The sequence below is a fragment of the Polychytrium aggregatum genome, assembly GCF_025602895.1.
Source record: "Polychytrium aggregatum strain JEL109 chromosome Unknown BJ171scaffold_39, whole genome shotgun sequence".
NCBI classification, from domain to species: Eukaryota; Fungi; Chytridiomycota; class Chytridiomycetes; order Polychytriales; genus Polychytrium; species Polychytrium aggregatum.
Window position 1 is genome coordinate 106,360 of NW_026516241.1, and position 19,791 is coordinate 126,150.

General features: G+C 57.8%; 6 protein-coding genes across 6 annotated transcripts; 5 read left to right on the top strand and 1 right to left on the bottom strand.

Moving 5' to 3' along the window:
* The first annotated feature begins 2,041 nt into the window (after positions 1–2,041).
* Positions 2,042–3,606, top strand: BJ171DRAFT_517899 (protein-tyrosine phosphatase-like protein). Its single transcript, XM_053112192.1, has one exon. The coding sequence runs from the start codon at positions 2,292–2,294 to the stop codon at positions 3,264–3,266; it is 975 nt and encodes a 324-aa protein (XP_052963536.1). The 5' UTR covers positions 2,042–2,291; the 3' UTR covers positions 3,267–3,606.
* Positions 3,607–3,667: 61 nt separating this feature from the next.
* BJ171DRAFT_601704 (uncharacterized protein) lies at positions 3,668–4,944 on the top strand (the record flags this gene model as incomplete). Its single annotated transcript, XM_053115104.1, has 3 exons — positions 3,668–3,971; positions 4,235–4,258; positions 4,418–4,944. 3 exons carry the CDS (start codon positions 3,668–3,670, stop codon positions 4,732–4,734), a joined length of 645 nt encoding a protein of 214 aa, XP_052963537.1. The 3' UTR covers positions 4,735–4,944.
* A 31-nt stretch (positions 4,945–4,975) lies between these two features.
* On the bottom strand, positions 4,976–8,212 carry BJ171DRAFT_204129 (bacterial extracellular solute-binding protein-domain-containing protein). The gene is made up of 8 exons (XM_053106296.1): positions 7,592–8,212; positions 7,365–7,477; positions 7,002–7,224; positions 6,681–6,899; positions 6,551–6,583; positions 6,318–6,442; positions 5,729–6,116; positions 4,976–5,565 (listed from the first exon to the last, which is right to left on the bottom strand). The coding sequence occupies exons 1-8, from the start codon at positions 8,009–8,011 to the stop codon at positions 5,065–5,067; spliced, it is 2,022 nt and encodes a 673-aa protein (XP_052963538.1). The 5' UTR covers positions 8,012–8,212; the 3' UTR covers positions 4,976–5,064.
* Positions 8,213–9,273: 1,061 nt separating this feature from the next.
* Positions 9,274–12,833, top strand: BJ171DRAFT_204140 (Sec1-like protein). The gene is made up of 9 exons (XM_053106297.1): positions 9,274–9,474; positions 9,675–9,740; positions 9,984–10,179; positions 10,504–10,808; positions 11,002–11,205; positions 11,451–11,771; positions 11,858–12,016; positions 12,190–12,416; positions 12,584–12,833. The coding sequence occupies exons 1-9, from the start codon at positions 9,451–9,453 to the stop codon at positions 12,717–12,719; spliced, it is 1,638 nt and encodes a 545-aa protein (XP_052963539.1). The 5' UTR covers positions 9,274–9,450; the 3' UTR covers positions 12,720–12,833.
* Positions 12,834–14,572: 1,739 nt separating this feature from the next.
* On the top strand, positions 14,573–16,776 carry BJ171DRAFT_204169 (WD40-repeat-containing domain protein). The gene is made up of 3 exons (XM_053106298.1): positions 14,573–14,894; positions 15,077–16,368; positions 16,528–16,776. The coding sequence occupies exons 1-3, from the start codon at positions 14,702–14,704 to the stop codon at positions 16,672–16,674; spliced, it is 1,632 nt and encodes a 543-aa protein (XP_052963540.1). The 5' UTR covers positions 14,573–14,701; the 3' UTR covers positions 16,675–16,776.
* Positions 16,777–18,604: 1,828 nt separating this feature from the next.
* Positions 18,605–19,677, top strand: BJ171DRAFT_477444 (uncharacterized protein; the record flags this gene model as incomplete). The annotated part of the gene is made up of 2 exons (XM_053108876.1): positions 18,605–18,867; positions 19,113–19,677. The coding sequence occupies 2 exons, from the start codon at positions 18,605–18,607 to the stop codon at positions 19,675–19,677; spliced, it is 828 nt and encodes a 275-aa protein (XP_052963541.1).
* Positions 19,678–19,791: the final 114 nt, after the last annotated feature.

Genomic DNA, 19,791 nt, shown 5'->3' on the forward strand with positions numbered 1-19,791 from the left:
ATTGCACGGCATGGCGACCCGAACAACACCTTGAATTGCGGATCGGTCGCCGAGCCAGTTGGCCCCGCCGCACCCAAGTCCCCACCACCACCTTCGCACCGCCCATCCGCCGTGTGCCGAGAGCACTTGCAGAGCGCTTGCAGAGCCCCTCCACCGGCTCGATGGATGGACGGCGGCCTTGTTGCTCGCCTGGCCTGTGCGCATGCCTCGGTTACCTAGACAAGTGAGCACCAGCAAGGCATGTCCAATCTGCCACGGTGGGTTGCTGGCTGGTGCTCTTGCTTGCCGACGGCCGGTCGGCCGAGCGAGAGCCTGGTGCATCGTCTTGCGTTGCTGCTGCTGCTGCTGCTGCTGCTACTCCCACCACGGGCCCCAGCGGCCGCCATGGACAGCCATCCGCCACTGTCGCTATCTGCCATCGCTCGCCATGGACGAAACCGACTGCGGCCATGCCTCCCCCCCTTCGTGGTCCATGCCGGGGAGCTCTGTCGTCACGGCGACTGGCACCGGCGGTGGAGCACCCACTCACCCTCTCCCGCCTGCTGCGTTTACGGGATGTGCATGTCAGGCGGCACTGGTCCTCACACCACTGGTGTGGTCTCTGCGACTACGGGAGGGTGCTCGCCGCTGGCGCCATCTGCATCGGCAGGATCAAGCGCACCACAGGCAGCCTTTGGCCTTGGCGATATGGCCTTATCGCTTGAAAAGCACCCCCCCCCTCGGCTGCTCTGCTGAGATCGGGCTCGGACCAGCAGAGACGACGACGGGACAGCCCAGGACGGCGCTTGTCGCTGGGTGCATTACCGGCAGCGCATTTTTGCTTGGCATTGTGCTGGCGATGCAAATGCCCCCATCCCCCCATCCAACAAAGCCCCGGAGATTGCCCGACCGACGACGCCCAGCGGTGTCTCGAGCCCAAGGAGGCTGTGCCGGGAGCGAGGGTGTGGACCAGGGCGCATGCAGACGAGTCTCGCATCTGTTCGTCGCGAGATTACGCAAATGTCCGCGTTGGTGGCGGCAGCGAGGGTCCGGTGTGGTCCAGAGGCCTGTCGTCGTTGGCAATCCGCGGGGCTTCGCTGTGGTGCAGGCAATCTCGTGCTGGAGGTGGTATCGACGGCGGCATGGAGTGGCTGCATGGAAGGTGCGATGCCCAAGACCCCCGCTGATCGAGCATGCCGAGCCAGCAGGTCTCGCAGCACCTCACTGGCGTACCCCTCGCCAACGCAGACAACCACAGCACAGCCCGGCGATGCTGCTGGACGGCCATGTCCTCGTGGGAGGCGCTTTGCTGCGATTGTGGCTGCTGGGGACATGTTGCTGAGCACGGCCCTTGCGCATCACCCTTACCCAATAGCCGTGGCGATCAATTTTGCGTTGTGTCCGGTAACAACGCAAGGTGGACGCAGCAGCCGGTCCGGCATATACAAGCGTTGGATCATCTCATGTCGTATCGTTCACGAGCCTGATGGCATCTCATCGACCGAGTCCAGCGCAACAGCGCGAGCACCGATCGACATATAGCGCGGGTGATCCGGATCATCGCCAGGCTGCCCGAGCATTGTCTGCGAACGCAGGCTCTTGCCTTAGAGCCCCCAGGGCCCTGTTGACAGGCCGCCATTTGGAATGCAGCAGTCCCGGCATCGGGCATTGTATCATCCATCGCCAAGCAATATGAGCAGAGGGCTGCTCGTCCTTGCCGATGGTGCTCAGCCACTGGGTCAGCCCTGGATTCAAACTCCCACAGCTGCTCTGGTCTTGCATCCCGGCACAGAGCCAGGCACCAGCCACAGACTCTCCAACACAGTCCTCAGACTGCCCATCGAAACTCATCCGAGGCCGCAGCAGTCGACACTTGTCTCCAGCCACAGATCGCTGCTCCGAAACCTCCTCGCTCGAATCTGCACCCGATCCGGCGCCGCGCCTGTAGATTTCCTCTCCGCGTGCGAATGGACCGGCGATACTACGGGGCTCGAAAGTACACAGCGAGGTCTCTGTCTGGCGAAAGAGCAGGCTCTCTCCCCGCCCTGCCGTCCTCGTATCAGCATGGCGGTGCTGCCCGCAAGGTCACCGAGCCGCCGCAGTGGTGGGGATCGGCCAACTCGCTGGCCCGCCCGGCAGTGTGCTCCCTCAACGATCTGCTGCACCATCTGCAGACGGACCCGCTCGATATCCTCATCATCGACATCCGGCCCCGAGGCGCTGTTGTCATCATCCGCGAGTCCTGGAACCCGGGTGTCGGCATCCCGCAGCTCAGCGCCGATTCGGCCGACCTCGCGGCGCTGTATCCCAAGATGGCCCAGGCCCTCGAGCGAGTCCTTCGAGAGAGTTCCCACGACCCGATCTCGCCATGCTGGAAGCGCCTCGAGTCCGGCAAGCTGCTGCTGGTGGACGACGACGGCTTGCCCAACGGACCGGCCTTCCAGATCTCAGCCCACCTGCAGCTCGGCTACGCACGGCGCTTCAAGGACATTCTCTGGCTCGAGTCGGGTGTCCAAGGCGTGCAGCGGACATGGCCGCTGCTTTGCGTCAATCGCACATTCTCGCCCTCGTCCATGAGCATCAAGGCAGCACTCAAGCCCATGAGCGAAGAGCAGCAGATGCGGTATCATCTGCTTGGAGACGGCAATGGCGAGTCGCTCTATGCCGATCCCAGCGTGCTCGAGTCTGTCACTCGCCGGATCCACCTGTACTCGCTGCTGTCGACTCCACATCGCAAGCCCGAGCTGCACAGACCCGACGAGATCATTCCGTCGTTTCTGTACCTGGGCCCGCAAGAATCGGCGCACCCCGACCATCTCCGGAGCCTGGGTATCGCCAATGTCGTCCGCATCGGCTTCAACTACCCCAGCGCGCCGCCGCATGTGCGCTGCCATGACTTTCAGCTCGACGACTTACCCCAGGCCCGGATCGACAAGGTGTGGTCTTCGACCAACGAGATCCTCGAGCACATCCGGATCAAAAAAGAGCGAGTGCTGGTCCACTGCCAAGCGGGTGTTTCCCGCAGCGTTGCAGTGGTGCTGGCTTATCTGATGCGCTGCCAGAAGCGGAGGCTCCGGGAAGCTTACGAGCAAGTGTATCGGGCACGTCCGATTGCCTCGCCAAATCCTGGGTTCTGGAACTTTCTTGAAAACTACGAAAAGGTTCTCTTTGGCCTGCCCAAGACAACGCTGCCGCTCTTCTGGATGTACAACTTTCATCGGTACTTGGACATGAAGTATCGCGCCAGTCGGTGCACAAGTATTCCGGAGATACAGAGCTCGTCTTGATGCCGACTTTTCGACGACAAACTTGAATTGGTGCTATGGGTGCTATAGGTGCTATAGGTGCTATGGGTGCTGTGGGTGCTGTGGGTGATGTGGATGTGTGGCTCTGCGGCGTTGCCCGATTATACCAAGCTAGCATCGACCACATACCCCCGATATGAATCGCCACCGGTGTATCTGTTGAATAGTTTTGTATGCGTGCTCATGCATCGCTGCCGCTGCCGCTGCCACCCTTCTGCACCAACGGATCCATCCATCAGTTCAACCATCGCATGCTGTGAGCGGACTCGCCTCGAACACGATTGATACCACTAAAGATACTCGCCGTGCTGGAAACGGATCGTGACACTTCTGGCAGCGATGCAGCTTTGAGGGCACTGCAGATGGCTGCTGTGACGACCGGCATGAGCGGGCGAGATGCGATCCATATAATCCACATCCACATCCGTGCGTATTCTCTGTGCCACATCCACATCCACATCCACATCCACATCCACATCCACATCCACATCCACATCCACATCCACATCCACATCCACATCCACATCCACATCCACATCCACATCCACATCCACATCCACATCCACATCCACATCCACATCCACATCCACATCCACATCCACATCCACATCCACATCCACATCCACATCCACATCCACATCCACATCCACATCCACATCCACACCCACATCCACATCCACACCCAAGGTTGCCAAGTCTTGGCGGCACGAGACTTGCAGCCGCATGAAGGGTCGGGCGGCCGCGGGCAGTGCAAATCGGTCAGCCGACGCCCACCACAAACAGACTCGCCTCTCTGGACAGCGAGCCCTATATAAGCCTGCTTCTGCCGCTCTCTTGGCCACCCCCCATTCGCCCGCTCGCCTGCTCCAATTTCTCACCTCTTGACTCCGCTTCGTTCACGATGAACAATGCTCCTCTCCCTCCCGGCTGGGTCTCGCAATTCGACCCAGTTCACCAGCGCTACTTCTTTGTTGGTGAGCCAGCATCCTCGTCCCGGGGTTTCCGTCAGACTGTTCCCACCATATGCGCCTTGGCCTTGCCGTTGCTGCGATGCCTCCGTCTGTCCGCTCATCCATGCCCATCGAGCCGTGGTCTTACATTCTTGTCGGTCTGCATCAATCCCGGGCCTTTAGATACCCGCACCGGTCAGTCCACCTGGAACGACCCCCGTCTCCCATCACCCATGAGCCCGGCTCTTCCATCGCCAGGGTACATTTCTCCGGCCACGCCGCCTCCACCATACTATACCCAGCCTGCAACCGTGGTCCAGACCCCAATTGTTGTGCAGCCAACGCCGACGGTGATTTACTCGCCCAACCCTGGTCCTCGATACTTTGGCGGCCTCGGGGGGTTGGGTGGCTGGGGCGGCACAACCGTCGTTGAATTCGGTGGACTGGGTCATCATCACCACCACGGGTTCCAAGGGCATCACCATCATCACCATCACTAGTCCAAGCGCTGCTCCAGTTGCACCTCTCTTCCATCTCCATCATCATTTTCTTCATTGCTCTCCTCCTATCGACAGCCTCAACATCTGAAACGAGGAAGCCCTGTTTCTGGTGGACGACTGCATTCTCGCTGACTACGAATACTACAGGTCATGCTCACCCAGAGTATCCAAAAGCATCGCCGTCCAAATATATGGTTTCCCAAATGTGAACCACATCTGTAGCACCCATTTCCAGAGGATTGTGTGTGTGTATTTCGTCTCCCCCGTCCATTGAAGTAGCACATCAATAGCTAGCGATATTCACCGGGTCCCACGAGCCTCCTTTCCCACTCAAAACTCACTCACGATTTGGTTAAAGGCATCCGAAATGGTGTTGCTGGTGGTGTGGTAGCTGCTCCGGAGCGACATGCTGAAGAACTGTCCGTTGGTCTGCGCCGCAATCGAGTACAGAGAGTTGCTGTAGACGTTGTTGCCCAGGGCGATGGTGTAGACATGGACCTGGTTCGGGTCGGTGCCAGATGGCAGAGCCTGGAGGAGAGTGGCGAGGGAGTAGTTCTTGCTGCCCGAGTCGATGCCATCGGACACGACGACGACGGCGTAGAGCATGTTGGACAGCCCCTTGGCATTGTTCTGGCTCTGAAGCGTCGTCGTGGAGGATACGACCTGGCCAACGGCGTCAAAGAGGGCGCTGCCGCTGTCGGTCGGGGTGCTGGTCAGCACTTGGTTGGTCTGATAATAGTAGAAGTTCCTGGTGGCGGACAGCAGGTAGTTGTCGCCTGGCGGCAGGATCTGGTTTGTGGTGGAACTGTAGGTGTAAAAGTACAAGTAGTCCTGGAGAGACAGATTGGAGGGCAATTGCGAGTCAATAATCCAGATGCTTGGTAGTCAGGAGCGATGGTGGTGTGGTTTGCCATTGGTACGAGACTGGACTGGACTGGGCTGGACTGGACTGGGCTGAATGGGGGGGATGATATAGGGATAGCTCGGGTCTTACCGTATCCGACATCATCGAGATGAACGTCTGCACGGCATACGACACTGTGAGGTAGTAACTACTCATGGCACCGCTGTGGAGCTGTTGCGAGTTTTCAACCAACATGGTCACAACCGCTGGCTTCTTGAACTGGGTCCAGTTGTTGACGATGGCAGTCATGACCGAGGCCGGTGGGTACGGAATGATGGGCACGGAGCCCAGCTCGAAGTTTGGATCGACACCGTTGGCGGTTGTGAATGGGGTGCCGGCGACGGTGCGCACATCCAGGGTGGCCTGCATCGATCGCATAGGCCGCAGCCCTGTCTGCACAAGCTGCGTTTGGGCACTGGTGGTGGTGAGGTAAGCCTTGAAGGATTCGCTGATGGAGCCGGATGAAGGGGTGTATGCACTATAGTGGAGCCAAGCAACATCAGTTGTGTCAGTACAGGCAAGATCGAGGTTTGGAATGTACTCGTCGTGGCATGCATTGCCAGGAATAGCCTCCTCAAACGCAGCTTCAACGGCCAGAGCAGCCCGAGGGAAACGACACGCCAGGAAGGTGGCGAGCATTTGTCATGAATGAACGAAGCAGCGGGGGTGAGATGCTTACGAGGTACCAGTCAGGGTACAGTACGGATGCTCGGACCAGAAGGTTCCGTCATATGGATAGATGAACACCAGAGTGTCGTCGATCATGCTCGATGCGTTCTGTGTGTTGTACTTGATGACATTGGACTGATGGAGTCATCCCCACAGAGCGAGCAGAAGCAAATGGAGTGTGAGAATCGTGACCGCAGCCGAGCTGGTGTGGTGCAGTGGAGAAGTCACCCTTGGTTTGCATACCTCGTAGGTGGCGACGGCATGCAGGTAGTTGGGCTGGAGGTGCAGAAGGGTGTGTGCATCAGCTCTGACATTGGCTTGGATGCGTTCCGAAGGAAAAGTCGGTCTCACAGCCGCGATCGTGTCTACTCACGCCGCGTAGGACCATCCTGTTCAAGAGATCCAGATCGTTGCTGCCGAGATGCACGATGGATCGCTCGAGGCTCTTGAGGATCGGAATGGCGCTGCTGACCGAGGACTGCGTCAGGGAGGTGGTGTTGCCGTTGGCGGCGTTGATGGTGGCGATCAAGGTCAGGCGGCCGCTGTTCGAGTAAACAGGGTGGCCGTGGGCAAACTTGAAGCTCCCCCAAGGCTGGGATTGAAGCAAAGCGCAAGCAAGATCAGAAAACTGGGCTGCGTGACGAAGGAAACGTCAGGTGGCAACGTCCCGGTCGACAAGGAGAGAGACGCTTACCTGGTTGTAGCTGGCGGTCCAGACGTTGTCGGTGGCAGCCAGGGTGATGATGTCCTTCCAGCCCAGCTGTTTTTGGGGATAGCCGAGGGCAGTGGCCATCTTCTTCCACATTGCAATGCCGAGCGGGGTCATGGCGACAGAAGTACACTCGCTGGCGTACATGGTGGTATACGCAATGGAATTGTTGAACAGAGGCGTGCCAGACATGTCAACCTGCTCAACCCTGCGTGCCGCGGGAGACAGAAGGTGAGTGAGTGAGTGAGTGAGTGAGTGAGTACCGCTGTTCGGGTCGTTTGCTGTGCAGGTGGCGCCATGGTTTCTGCCATGTTTTCACTCTTCGGCGGCGCTGGACAGGAAACCCACCAGAGATAGTTTGCAGGCGACCAAGCAGTGGCCCAGCCCAGGTACTCTGTGATATTGCTGTCGACAGTGATCGAGACCTGGCTTGAGCTGCCTTTATTGAAGCTCGTTGCCATCTGATGCATAGTGAGCGATAGATCAGCGACCGAGCAGACAGCGTCAGCCCATCCCGTAGCTTACTCTTGAGGCCAGTGAGTGGGCCAAGGCAAAAACTGATGAAAGGGGCTTACCTGCTGCATCCATTGGGCTTTGGTGTTGTGGGTAATCACATAAGCCGTGCGCGAGGATGAGACTGGCGAACTTGTTGGGTCCGCTGGTGAGTTGGCCCCATTATTGATGTTGCCGACCGTGTACCAGAGCACAGCAATGACAATAGCGGTGAGGATCGAGCAACAAATGATCCCCACCGCGGCGTTGGTGCTGGACGTGGAAGATGACCTGGCGGGCCCAACCGCGATTTGGTAGGCCGGCGGTTCTTTGTCGTCCTCTCCGGCGGTGGTCAGGAACGGGGCGTAGCCGGAATCCGCTGACAGCGGGGTGTAGCCAGAGTTGGAGGAAAGCGGGGTGTAGCTAGAGTTGGAGGAAAGCGGGACCATGTACGGCGACTTGCCGTCGGCCTGGACGTAGGGCGGGGCGAGAGGCTTTTCCATAGCAGCGATGTGGTCGGGAGCAGAGTCGACGAGCTGGGAGACGACGATGCAATGCGAGAGAAGGGAGCCAGGCGAGCCCGCACCGTTCAAAAGGACGTGCTGGGAGTCGGGGTGCAGAGGGAGATTGTGGTGGCCGTGCAGCAGCCCTCGCCATGGAGTCGCTGGGTCAGGGGATTCATCCACGACGAGCAGGCGGTCATCCGCAATGGCACCGGGAGCAACTGAATGTGAGCCAGCGGAAGCAACCCACCCGTGGGCCAACGGGAGAGCTCGTCATGGGCCAGTACTCAAGCGTCACCGCAATACATTCGTACGCGTCGGCAGAAGGTGGCGTCGGGTGGAGCAGGAATCACGAATTGTCTGTTCTTGGTGTGTGTTCCCAAGGGTCGTGCTTCGGGCTCGTTATTGATGGCATTGTGCTTGTGGCTTCCCATGTGCATCGAGTCCATACAACACGGGCCTTGCACAGCACGCCCATCCTTGGGCCAAGGAGGATTGCTGTCCTCGTGGCCAGAGGACGCGGCAGGTCTGGTCTTGTTGGGATGGGCTGATATGAGAGGCTGGAGGAGCAGACAACCCCCGTCGCATGTATTGGTGGCGAGCGTCGATTGGCAATATACCGATTGTCGATGTGGCGATTGTCAATGCGGCGAGCACCAACGTGCACCCCGGCTGACCGGGTCGAGGAGTCGGGGGGCGGTGGTGGCGGGTCGGTGTCGGCCGGTTGCTGGTGGTCTGGGAAGCGAGTGCGGACCCTGTCGGGTGGGCTCATCGAAATTGGCCATGACCGTCATGGCGGCTCATGGTGCGTGCTCTGGCTGCGCGCATCGTGCGGCTGGCCAGGCGAGTTGCTCGGCTCTGGCGCGGGCTGGCTGATGGAAAAGCCCGTTGGACAGAGGGGCGCTTCCGGTTCGCTTGCAGCAGACCGCCGATGCGGTTTCGCCTCTGGTTCTGGTCCTGCTTCTGTTTCTAGTTTTGCTTCTGCTTCTGCTTTGGCCACGGATGCCCATCCAATCGAAGGCGCCACTCTGCCATCTACCCGAATATGCCGGATCGTGCGGTCCACAGCTCGGATGGTGCAATAGTGCAATGATGCATTCGTGTGATGTGACCGACATGCCTCGGGATGTTTTGTCTGGATGCCCATCTCCTCTTGCCCAGTGTCGTCTTGGGCACTCTGGCATCTCGACAGTCTTGCCCAGCCCAGGCGCTGTCCTCGATGGAGAACAGGACGGGCTTCCTTCTCGGCGAGAAGGCGCGCTCTCACCGAGAGAGGCAACCCTGGCCAGATCCATTCCAATTGTCTCCGAGCCCAAAACCCATCACGGGCGCGGAGTCGACTTTCATCGTGTATCTGCAAGGCCTCCTGATACGGCCACATCAACGACAGCCCAGTCCCTCCGCTTCGCCAAGCTGCATACGCAAGAGCCGCAAGCGCCATGGATGTCATCAAGTCCGTTCAGGTGAGCGTGCTGCTTGTCTTGGCTTGCTTCTTTCGCTTGGAACCTGCGCTTGCCGTTCCATCATGTCTGCCTGCCGTGCATCGACGTTCCGTCTCCAACCAGCATCCATCTCGCGCATGCGATGGACTCGGCAATGGAGCCTCTCATACTTGGTGTGGGCTCTCGTTTGGGCCATTGTCTGAGCGTCTGCCATCGTATAGGGCTATCTGAACAAGATGATCCAGGATGTGTCGGGTATGAAGGTTCTTTTGCTCGACGGCGAAACGGTAAGCGCCGACTCTGTCGTCGCCAGCCTCCTGTGCCATTCACAATCCCACAGCGGCGAGCCCCAACGAAGCGCATCGGTCCTGTTGTTAGAGCGTGACCCGCAGCACTGTCGAAGCCGTCTCAATGATGCCTATATCGATATCGATATCGATATCGGCACGCTTGCTCTTCTTCCATACCCGCCTAACGCACCCGCCCAACGCACCCGCCCAACGCACCGTCCATATCTTCTCTGCCACCAGACACCGATCATATCGATGGTCGTGACGCAGTCCCAGCTCCTGGCTCGTGAAATCTTTCTGATCGATCGGGTGGACAACCGCCAAAAGGAAAAGATGAAGCATCTCAAATGCATCACCTTCGTCCGCCCCACACCCGAGTCGATCCAGGCTCTTGTCGAGGAGCTGAGAGACCCATGCTACGGAGAGTACTATCTGTGTAAGCCTCGCCGGGGAAGACGTCCGACAGACGGAGACGGGCGCTGATTTGATCCAAGTCGTCGTGGTCATGGCTACTCCCTTGGCTGCTCCAGCATTGCGTCGTCTTGTAGTCTACTGCCATGGATCGTCGTTTCGTTGTTGAAGTCTCGTTGGTTCCTTGCCGTTGGCCTATCGGGGTTGTCTGAGATACCCGCGGTCATGCGACGGTATCGACTCAGGGACTGCATTCTAACAGCCGGACAAATTGTCTTTGCTTTGCCAACTCGATGGCTGACACTTTGGACGAACTGGCGCCTGGGCTGGCCGACATCATCTTGGACAGACTTTAGCAACTCTCTCAAAAAATCGGCCATCGAGCGTCTGGCCGAAGTCGATGAGTACGAAGTCGTCCGGGAGGTGCAGGAATACTATGCCGATTTCCTGGCCGTCAATCCGGACCTCTTTTCCCTTGGATTGGCACCTCCTGCCTACTCGCTCTACTTTGAAAACGGCACATCCTGGGAGACAAAGACCTTCCAACGCTCCACCGAGGGCCTCGTGGCCATCTTGCTGGCGCTCAAGAAGAAGCCCTTGATTCGATATGCCAAGTCGTCGGTGCTGGCCAAGAAACTTGCGACCGAGGTCATGGTGAGTTTGCAGAGGCGTCGGGAGTGGCACTGATGGTGGGTGGTGGGTGATATGGATGGTACTGGAGTACGGTGGGCAATCGCTTCGAGCGGACAACGCCCAGTCGCAAGGATATCGTGTGTCGCCTTGCGTATCGGTCGCTGGGTTCATTTCAATCTGATGTAGTAACGACCCTCCATTTCAATGCCCTCAGTACCAAATCCAACAAGAAGGTCCCCTGTTCGACTTTCGTCGACCCGACACCGCCCCGATTCTCCTGATCCTTGATCGCCGCCAGGATCCTGTGACCCCCCTCCTCAGCCAGTGGACCTATCAAGCGCTCGTCCACGAGCTGCTGGGCATCACGAATGGCAGAGTCAGTCTGGGTGATTCTCCGGATCGCCGCCCAGAGATGAAGGTACTTGCTGCCGACGATAGCTTGGAGTCTGATCTGTCGATTGGGGATGGCGCTGCGACGGAATCGATAGAGGCCGCACTGTTGCATGGCTGTGCTGTGGGGCGATCTCGGCGTGCTGTTTGTTGCATGACAATCAGGACTCCAGCGACCGATTCGTGCACTAATCCGCCGCAACCCCACGCTTCTGTCTTGCACCCCAACATTTCCATGACACACATCCCACGACCTGGACCGGCCTATAACAGGAAATCGTCTTGAACATCGAGCAGGACCCGTTCTACAAAAAATGCGTCTTCATGAACATGGGCGATCTCGGCGGCCAGATCAAAGAGTATGTGGACGAGTACCAGAACAAGCACAAGTCCAGCATGAATGTCGAGAGCATCGCCGACATGAAGCGCTTTATCGATGAATATCCAGAGTTCAAAAAGCTCTCTGGAAACGTCACCAAGCACGTCTCGCTTGTGAGCGAGCTGAGTCGTCTGATCGAGCGCAACAGTTTACTGGAAGTGAGCGAGCTGGAGCAAAGCCTTGCCGTCCAGGAAAACCACTCGCAGGATGTCAAGGTAACGGCTGCATCCGTGGGCTAGCTTGGCGATCGAGTAGCACACATAGCATCTCGGAGGCTAACTGGTCCCGCTGGTCATTGCAGACCCTGCAGAAGCTGATTGAGCGACCCAACGTCCCTGTGGAGCTCAAGGTTCGGCTGGTGATGCTCTATGCTCTGAGATACGAGAAGGCTGCGAACAGCATGTCTGGGCTTTTGGTCGAGATGCTCAAGAAGCAGGGTGCCAGCGAGGACCAGGTTCTGGTAAGCGCGCAGTGTTGGTTTTTGCAGCGACTACCCCTTGTCTTGGTGGTCCGGCGGGGATTTCAATGCCGACAGTCTTGCAGTGCAAGCAAAGGCAGTTGGGAAGCAGCAGCCGCACCACCAATCTCCTGGCACTGATGCTAGAGCTGCGAATGATTCGGGTGGTTGTCCAGGTGGCCTCGTCCATCATTCAGTACGCTGGATCGGATCAGCGCCAGGATGACATCTTTTCAAACACCGACGTCTTTGCGAGAACGAAGCAAGTTTTCAAAGGACTGAAGGGCATCGAGAACGTCTATACGCAGCACACTCCCTACCTGGTCGAGACCATCGAATCGGTCATCAAGGGCAAGACGAAAGAGGGCGCCTATCCGTTTGTCGATGGCGGAACGAGAGACAAGTACGTGGCTGGAGAGTTGTCACGGCCCTGACAAAGGAAGTGCAACATTGGGAAGCAGGCGGGATGGATTGTTATCCACCGGCAAGAGTATGGAGTATGGAGTATGGAGTATGGAGCGTGATGCTTGACCCTACAGCTTACATCCTCGGTTGGTCTGGGATCACCAGGCCGCAGGATATCATCGTGTTCATTGTTGGCGGTGCCACCTATGCTGAAGCACGAGAAGTCAGCAAGATCAATGCGAGCAACCCGGGCATCCGCATTGTTCTGGGAGGCACAACTATCCACAACTCGTCCAGGTAGGTTCGGGTTGAATATGACTGATGCACACGTGGATTCCACAGCGGCGAAACAAAGAAGCGAGGAAAGGGAGGAGCCGATGAGCGTATCTCCAACCAAAGATGCTCATGTTTCGGTCCTGTCCACCGTACACACTGCCTCGGCTTTGCCTCTGCCAAATGGGCATCAGCTATTTGCTCGAGCTGGCAGATTCGCTCAATCGTTGGGCTACTGCTGGCAAGGCCGCCCGCATCAGCCAGACCAGTGCACCAAAGCCCCTCCGAAGCTCGATCCGCATGGATCCCTAGAATGCTCGGGCCTGCTGCATCGGCAGCCACGATGGAATCTCGGAAGAGGGTGTTGGTGTGGGATTGGGCTGTTTGCTTGGGGCAGCTGGCCGTTGGCCTGTCCCCGATGCATGTTCGAAACCAAATACACTGTTGCTGAAGCACATGGATACGGTGGACAAAGAGCGAGCCGCCAGACATGCGTCGGTGGTGCCGAGTCGTGCTGGATGGTGCCGAGTCGTGCTGGATGGTGCCGAGTCGTGCTGGATGGTGCAGAAGCTCAACCGATTTCATGTCAAATCATGTACACTATTCCTGCGCGAGTGGCATATTGCAGGCAATCCAATAAAAAACGGGACACCCGGGTTTTTGACCATTCATCGAATATTTTGTTACCCAATGTTATCGCGCGCTGGCCATGACCATTCGCCGCTGGCACTCCGAGACCAGTATGCAGGTCGATTGTGGAGACCGGAGAGCGACCGGCGGTCTTCACTCGGAGGCTGCCAAAGTGATCTGTTTTATTTCTTGTGGCTTTGCTTGACGCAAGCACAGCACATACTACATGTTCATGGAAACGGCTATATTGTCCCGTTTTTTTTCTGAATAAAGTGTACTGCACTCCTATGGCCTCGACGGCATCGACAGCGCCGTCCCACTCGGCGGACAGCCTCGCAGCTGGCGTGGTGCAACCCACAGGGCGCCCCCTCCCTTGTCGCATCAGCTCATCCGTCTGCGGCAGCGCCCGTCCGGCTGCGGGTCGTCGTCGTCCTCGCCGTCAAACTTTCATCCAGAGCGAGCCCACCTCGAACGTCGCCCGATATCTCGCTGTCCAACAAACCGCCCGTCTGCCCGTCGCAGCCATGAAGCAATCCGTTGCGGGCCTGGTCAGAAAGTAGGCCTCTGCCATTCGCTCTTATGGCTTGCTTTTATCATTTGTCTTTGCCTTCATTCCAGCTGCCGGCTTTTGCCGCCTATTTTGCGATTCCGGCATCCGCCGCAGCCTTCCATTGCAACTTCCATTGTGGCATCCATATCTGTCGGCCGTTTATGCCATGTTGCCGTGCGATCGATCGATCCGTCGGCCGATCAATCGTCTCAGCCTGCCCGCTCAGCAACCCTGCCTGGCCCTCATCCCAGCGTCCCCAGACGCTCGCTGCTGGACGGGTCCAGGCTGGAGGGGACCAGGGGAGCGCAAAGCGCAAGGCTCCGTCCTCCGCCTGCGGGCTCTGGGACCGACCGAATCTCCTGCGGCCCTCTCGGTCCTGGTCGCCGCTCTGCCCGCAGGACTTTCTGGCCCTCCGTCGGTCTTTGCCTCGGTCGTCTGATTGGGCTGATTCTGGCGCTCTGCCTCGGCTGCTTCTGAGCGCCGACCTTTCTTTCGTTGGCGGCTCTCCCGCCCATCGCCCACTTGTATCTCTTCCTGGTGCTGGCTGAAATCCCTTTCACGGCGCCCTTCATAGATCCTAGATTCTAGACGTCCCTCTCTTTTGCCCCCCCCCCGACATACATTTGGATCGTCTCTGTACGAGCTCGAACAGGACTTTCCATCCTCCGTTCTTGGCTCTGGCGCTTGTTCTCTGCTTGCGTTCATCGTTTCCCTTCCCACTTGGCCCCGCCCACTTGTTCATCCACTCACTATATTTTTTCTGCATTCCTCCTCGCGCTGTTGCCTCTAACCAACATCTCACTGCTTCTCACCCCCCGCATCCGACTCTGATGTTCTCCAGGATCCTCGACTTGGTGAGGGCCGATCCCGGGAACAGCGACCGGCATCCTGCCAGTTCGCCTCCCCAGACCATCGAGAACGCCCCAGAGGCCTCGGCCTCAAGAGGGCGAGACCTGGCCAACGAAATGAAGCGCGCATCCGTCACTGACTCGGCTTTTGTCATCGAGGAGCTCACCAGGATCGGTATGCTTCCCGCTGTAGCGAGTATAGCCCCTTCTGCCTATGCTGCCTATGCTGCCTATGCTGTCTATGTAGACTCTCCTCCTAAACCCGAACATACTCTCGCACACGGCTGTGAGCCCCTGCATCTCGGCGCCGTCTCATTATAATCCAATCTCTCCCCAAACGCCGGCCAAACCACACAGATTTTCTCAAGCAGCTCCCGTTCGAGCTGTCGCTGCATATCCTCTCACAACTCAACGATGTAAAAACCCTCGCCAAAGCCTCGCAGGTGTCTAGGCTCTGGTACAGCCTCGCAAACGACCGCGACATTTGGCGCCGATTCTACCTCAACCAGTGGAGAGGGCGCTGGACGCTGCCGGCCGTACGTCCAGAATATTGCCCCGCCATCTCTGCCATTAATACGCCTCGCCAATCGATCGACCAGATCAGCGGGCGGCCCCAGCCACACGGCGAGCACCCTGGCTCGGTATCTGGCTCGGCTCGCAGCCTCGAGTCGGGCCCCGAAACTCGCCTGCAGAGCCTCAACAACAGCACGCACTCGGTTCAGAGCATTTCCAACGGCCAGCAGTCCGATCCAGCCGAGCCTCATCCGCCCCCGAAACCTCGAGACTGGAAGTACCTGCATCGACAGCGACTGCTCCTCGAGACAAACTGGAGGACCGGCAAGATCCGACAAAAGAAGCTCGAGGGCCACAGCGACTCGGTTTACTGCATCCAATTCGACCGCAACTACATCATCTCCGGCTCGCGAGACCGGACAGTGCGATTTTGGGACATCAAGAAAGCAAAGTGCGTGCGCACGCTCCACGGCCACGACGGATCAGTCCTTTGTCTGCAGTACGACTCGCGGTACATTGTCACAGGCTCGTCGGACCACTCCATCATCATCTGGGAATTCCCGACGGGCAAGTTGTTGAAACGCCTGAGCGGACACACGCTGCCTGTCCTGGATGTCCGCTTCAACTCGGAAGTGATTGTTTCGTGCTCCAAAGACCATCTGATCAAGGTCTGGGACCTGCATACAGGCGCCTTGCTGCGTGTGCTCGAAGGCCACGTGGCTGCCGTCAACGCCATTCATCTTTTTGGGAACCTTCTTGCGTCGGCCTCGGGCGATGCAATCGTAAAACTCTGGGACGTCAACACGGGCAAGCTCCTGCGCGATTTTCGAGAGCACGCGCGCGGCCTGGCCTGCGTGCACTTTGATGGCAGGTACATTGCCTCCGGCAGCAACGATAAATCGATCAAGATCTGGAACGCGCATACGGGCCAGTTGATCCGGACCCTGTCCAAGCACACCGATCTCGTCCGGACCCTCTGTTTTGATCAAGATCGCATCGTGAGCGGCAGCTACGACCAGTCGATCAAGGTCTGGGACTTCAAGACCGGCCACATCCTGGTGGACTTGAAGGACGTGCACTCCAGCTGGGTTTTCCACGTGCAGATGGACAACACCAAGATCGTCAGCGCCAGCCAGGTACGTCCTTGCCTCGTGTGTCGCCCTGCCTGTGGAGACTCATGTTTACCGCAACCAGAGTTGCCGATGCGATCTCTCCGGGCGCTATGGCATCGACTCTGTCTTTGCTCACCAACAGGTCTTGGATGCTGACAATGATATGGTGTCTTTTCGGATTAGGACAAGAGCATCTGTATCCTGGATTTTACCGAGGGTGTGGATGCCATCGATGAGCTGGAGCAAGTTGCTCTCGAAGAATGCGAGCTGATGCAAAGAGTCCACGAGCACGACTATCAAGTGCTCAGCAGCGGCGGAGCCACCGTTTAGATTCCGAAGCGCCGGACCGCACGCTTTGACCTCGTGGATTGTACTGCGCTGCTCAAGACTCTGTCTGTCGTAAGCCGCGACACGATATTCAACCGCTCTCGGGGAGATCCGCGGTGGAGACCCTGGACTCTGAATACCCAAAGCAATGGATCCTACGGCGTCAGACGTTGCAAACAGTGTGAAGCAAAACCAAGTCATGTGCATCACGGCGATATTAGCGAATCACCAAAGAACCCTCTCCCGTCACTCCTTGACACATTTTGTGCAGTGGGATGGGGGCAGCGATATCCAAGTACCGGCAGAAACCAGCAAATTAGATACGAAGAGCGGCGCCAAGGCCTGCTTCCCGAGAACCGCGCCAAGTCGATTGTTCTAACGGCGCTTAAGAGCGGGCACTTGGGAGCAGGTCTGGGCATTCGCGGCCCTCTTGTCTCCGGGCGGCATTTTGTTTCTTACCCATAGTCATATCCCGACCCGCGCATCTTTATATTCTTTGATTCTTCTCTCACCATCTGTACGATCCGCACTCCCTTTTGATGTCGCTCCCGACTTTTGAATCTCATTCCATTTTTATCCACCGCCACATGCTGCTTGATATCTTCAGCGCCATTCACCATGTCGCCGCCCATCTTTCCACTCTCCTCCTCCTCCTCCTCGTGTCTTTGCTGCGTCCCAACCTTTGCCGGCCTATTCCAGAGGGATAACAGCGTTACTATTTATTGGCCCATTTTGTTCATATGCTCGCACTTGTCCGTTCCATAGAGGTCACGATAGCGGCAATAGAGCAGGTACGCTGGACCCAGCGACAGGCGACATTCTCATGCTCCAGGCCGACTATACATCGGCCAGTCGGTCCATTGGCCCGCTGGTCCTCCGATGGCGATTGATCTTCTGCACCCTGGAGGTGCGTTGTGGCCGCTTCCCGACTACGGGGGAGCAGCCAACCAGAGACCATGGTTGCTGTATGCCTTTCCTGTGATTGGCACAATGACGATCTGCCCACAAAGGTCCTTTCTGGAAGGGATTGCCCCACGCTCCCCATCAATCTTGGGGTTAGCATATTGTGTCTTGCTGACAACGACAAAGGCCATTGCGACTGCATCGCCGCTGTCCCAATACTGGCAACATGCAGCCGAGTCCAAGGTCAAACTGTTCGAGAGGGCGAGTGCGGATGAGGGATCTGAGGCAGAGTGGAGCACATTCGCGAATACGGACAGGACGCTGAGTGGAGTGCTGAAGTTGCGAGCGAGATGGAAGCAGCCCAGATAATGGCGTGTTGCCTTGACCAGAGGCAAGTCGCTGCCGCTGATCCTCGATGGCCATGGCCATTGTCGATGCTCCGGGAATGACCAGGTCTCCCCTATCTCCTGGCGTTCAATGGAAGCGGTCGGTGCAAGTCGGCACAATGTGCAATGACCATTATGCATGCCCATCCACGACGATTTCCAGAAAACCTCCTGAATGACAATGAGTCGGGCAGATCAAGGGGGAGCAGCCGTTGAGGAAGGATGTCCACCTGCATTCAGACAGCGATCAGCCAAAGAATGCAATACCGGACAAGCAGAGCGGCAGGGTGCGAGATAGGGCTCAGCCAGACCACCTTTCATAATGAGATTGGCCCGATTGTCGCCAAGGTAGACCATGTTCAGCCTTTGATTCAGGGGGAAGCCGCTTCTTTCGAGGCCTTGGGGTGATAATGGAGAGGACGGGGTGATTGGCGGCTGGACATGCCAGCGCTCTGCTCCAACGCCGGCTGGCCACAGCCGTTGGACTGCCATCTCCTTTGCATAAAAAGGCCACCCGGAGCCCACTCCAAGCAGACCTCATCCAGGCAGCATCGTCTTCCGCCTTCGACCTCAGCAACACCTGCTTCCAGTCCCACGCAGCAAGTCGCCCCACACCTCTCTGCCTGCTTCAACCCGTTCCAGCCATGAAGTTCATTTCTGCCCTCAGTGCCCTGGCTTTCCTGGCCGCCCTTCCCGCCCAGCTTTCGGATGCAACCCCCGTGAAGCGAACCTCAACTCTTGCCGTCCAGTACAACCTCTTTGGTTGGGGTCGCAACGGCGATACCTTCCGTATTCCCGCCACAGCCACCAGTGGCGGTCCCAGCCAGGATCCTCGCTACCTGTGGTTCTCTGTCAGCACCAACTTTGCCGATACCGATGCCGCCACGGGCCAGCCCAACACCTTTGCGTAAGTATCACAGCTGTATGTGTTTCTCCAGAGTACTGTGTTGCGTGAGACTCGCATACACAGCGAGATGCCAATCATCCGAGGCGCTCGTTCTGTTGGCAAATGTCGGTCATTGTGTACTGTGGTCGTTGGCCAGTAAAACCCACAGGCTTACAGTTCGCAGCAATTCATGTTTTGTGGGAGTCAATGCTCACCGAATCATATATGCTTTGAATCCCTAATCTTCCTCCTCCCTCAATGCACAGCATCTCGCTCCTGCGCACCTCCCAGGACGGCCTTGGCAACCCCCAGATCCAGGTCTTCCCGACCACCCAAACCAACGCCAACCTCCGAGCCAACTACGTCGGCTACTACTTTGCTTATGGAAGTATTCCCGGTCTCTATGTGATCCAGGTCAAAGGTCCCTATGTCAATGGTGTCTCCAACCCCTCCACATTCTCGGTTGCCAACAGCACTGCCCTGCACGCTGCTCTCTATCGCCCGCAGTGTGAATCGCCCAACTTCAGCATCCCCACCGACGACTTTGGCAACCCCATCAAGACCACTCGTGGCCAGGTCCTGTGCAACTACAACACCAACTTGGCCGATATCCAGTCGACAGCCAACTACAATGAGATTGTCGGCTTGCTGTCCTCGTGTCTCTCGGACGCGACTCCCGCCGGCTGGATCGCCACTGATGCCACAACCAGCTCGTGGAGCGGCACATCCAGCTACTACGTCCAGGTCAACCGAGCTACCAGCACTGGCCAGACCTTGACCGCCACCTCGGCCAGCGCCACCTACGCCGCTGTCTGTGTCCGTGGCTCGTAAGCTTCCCTATTCCCACAACAGCGATCCCACGCAGCAGTCGCGGGATTGCTCTGCCGGCATAGTCTCAATGTCGCTGCTGAAACGCTTGTCTCTGATCCTTCCGATTGCATCTAA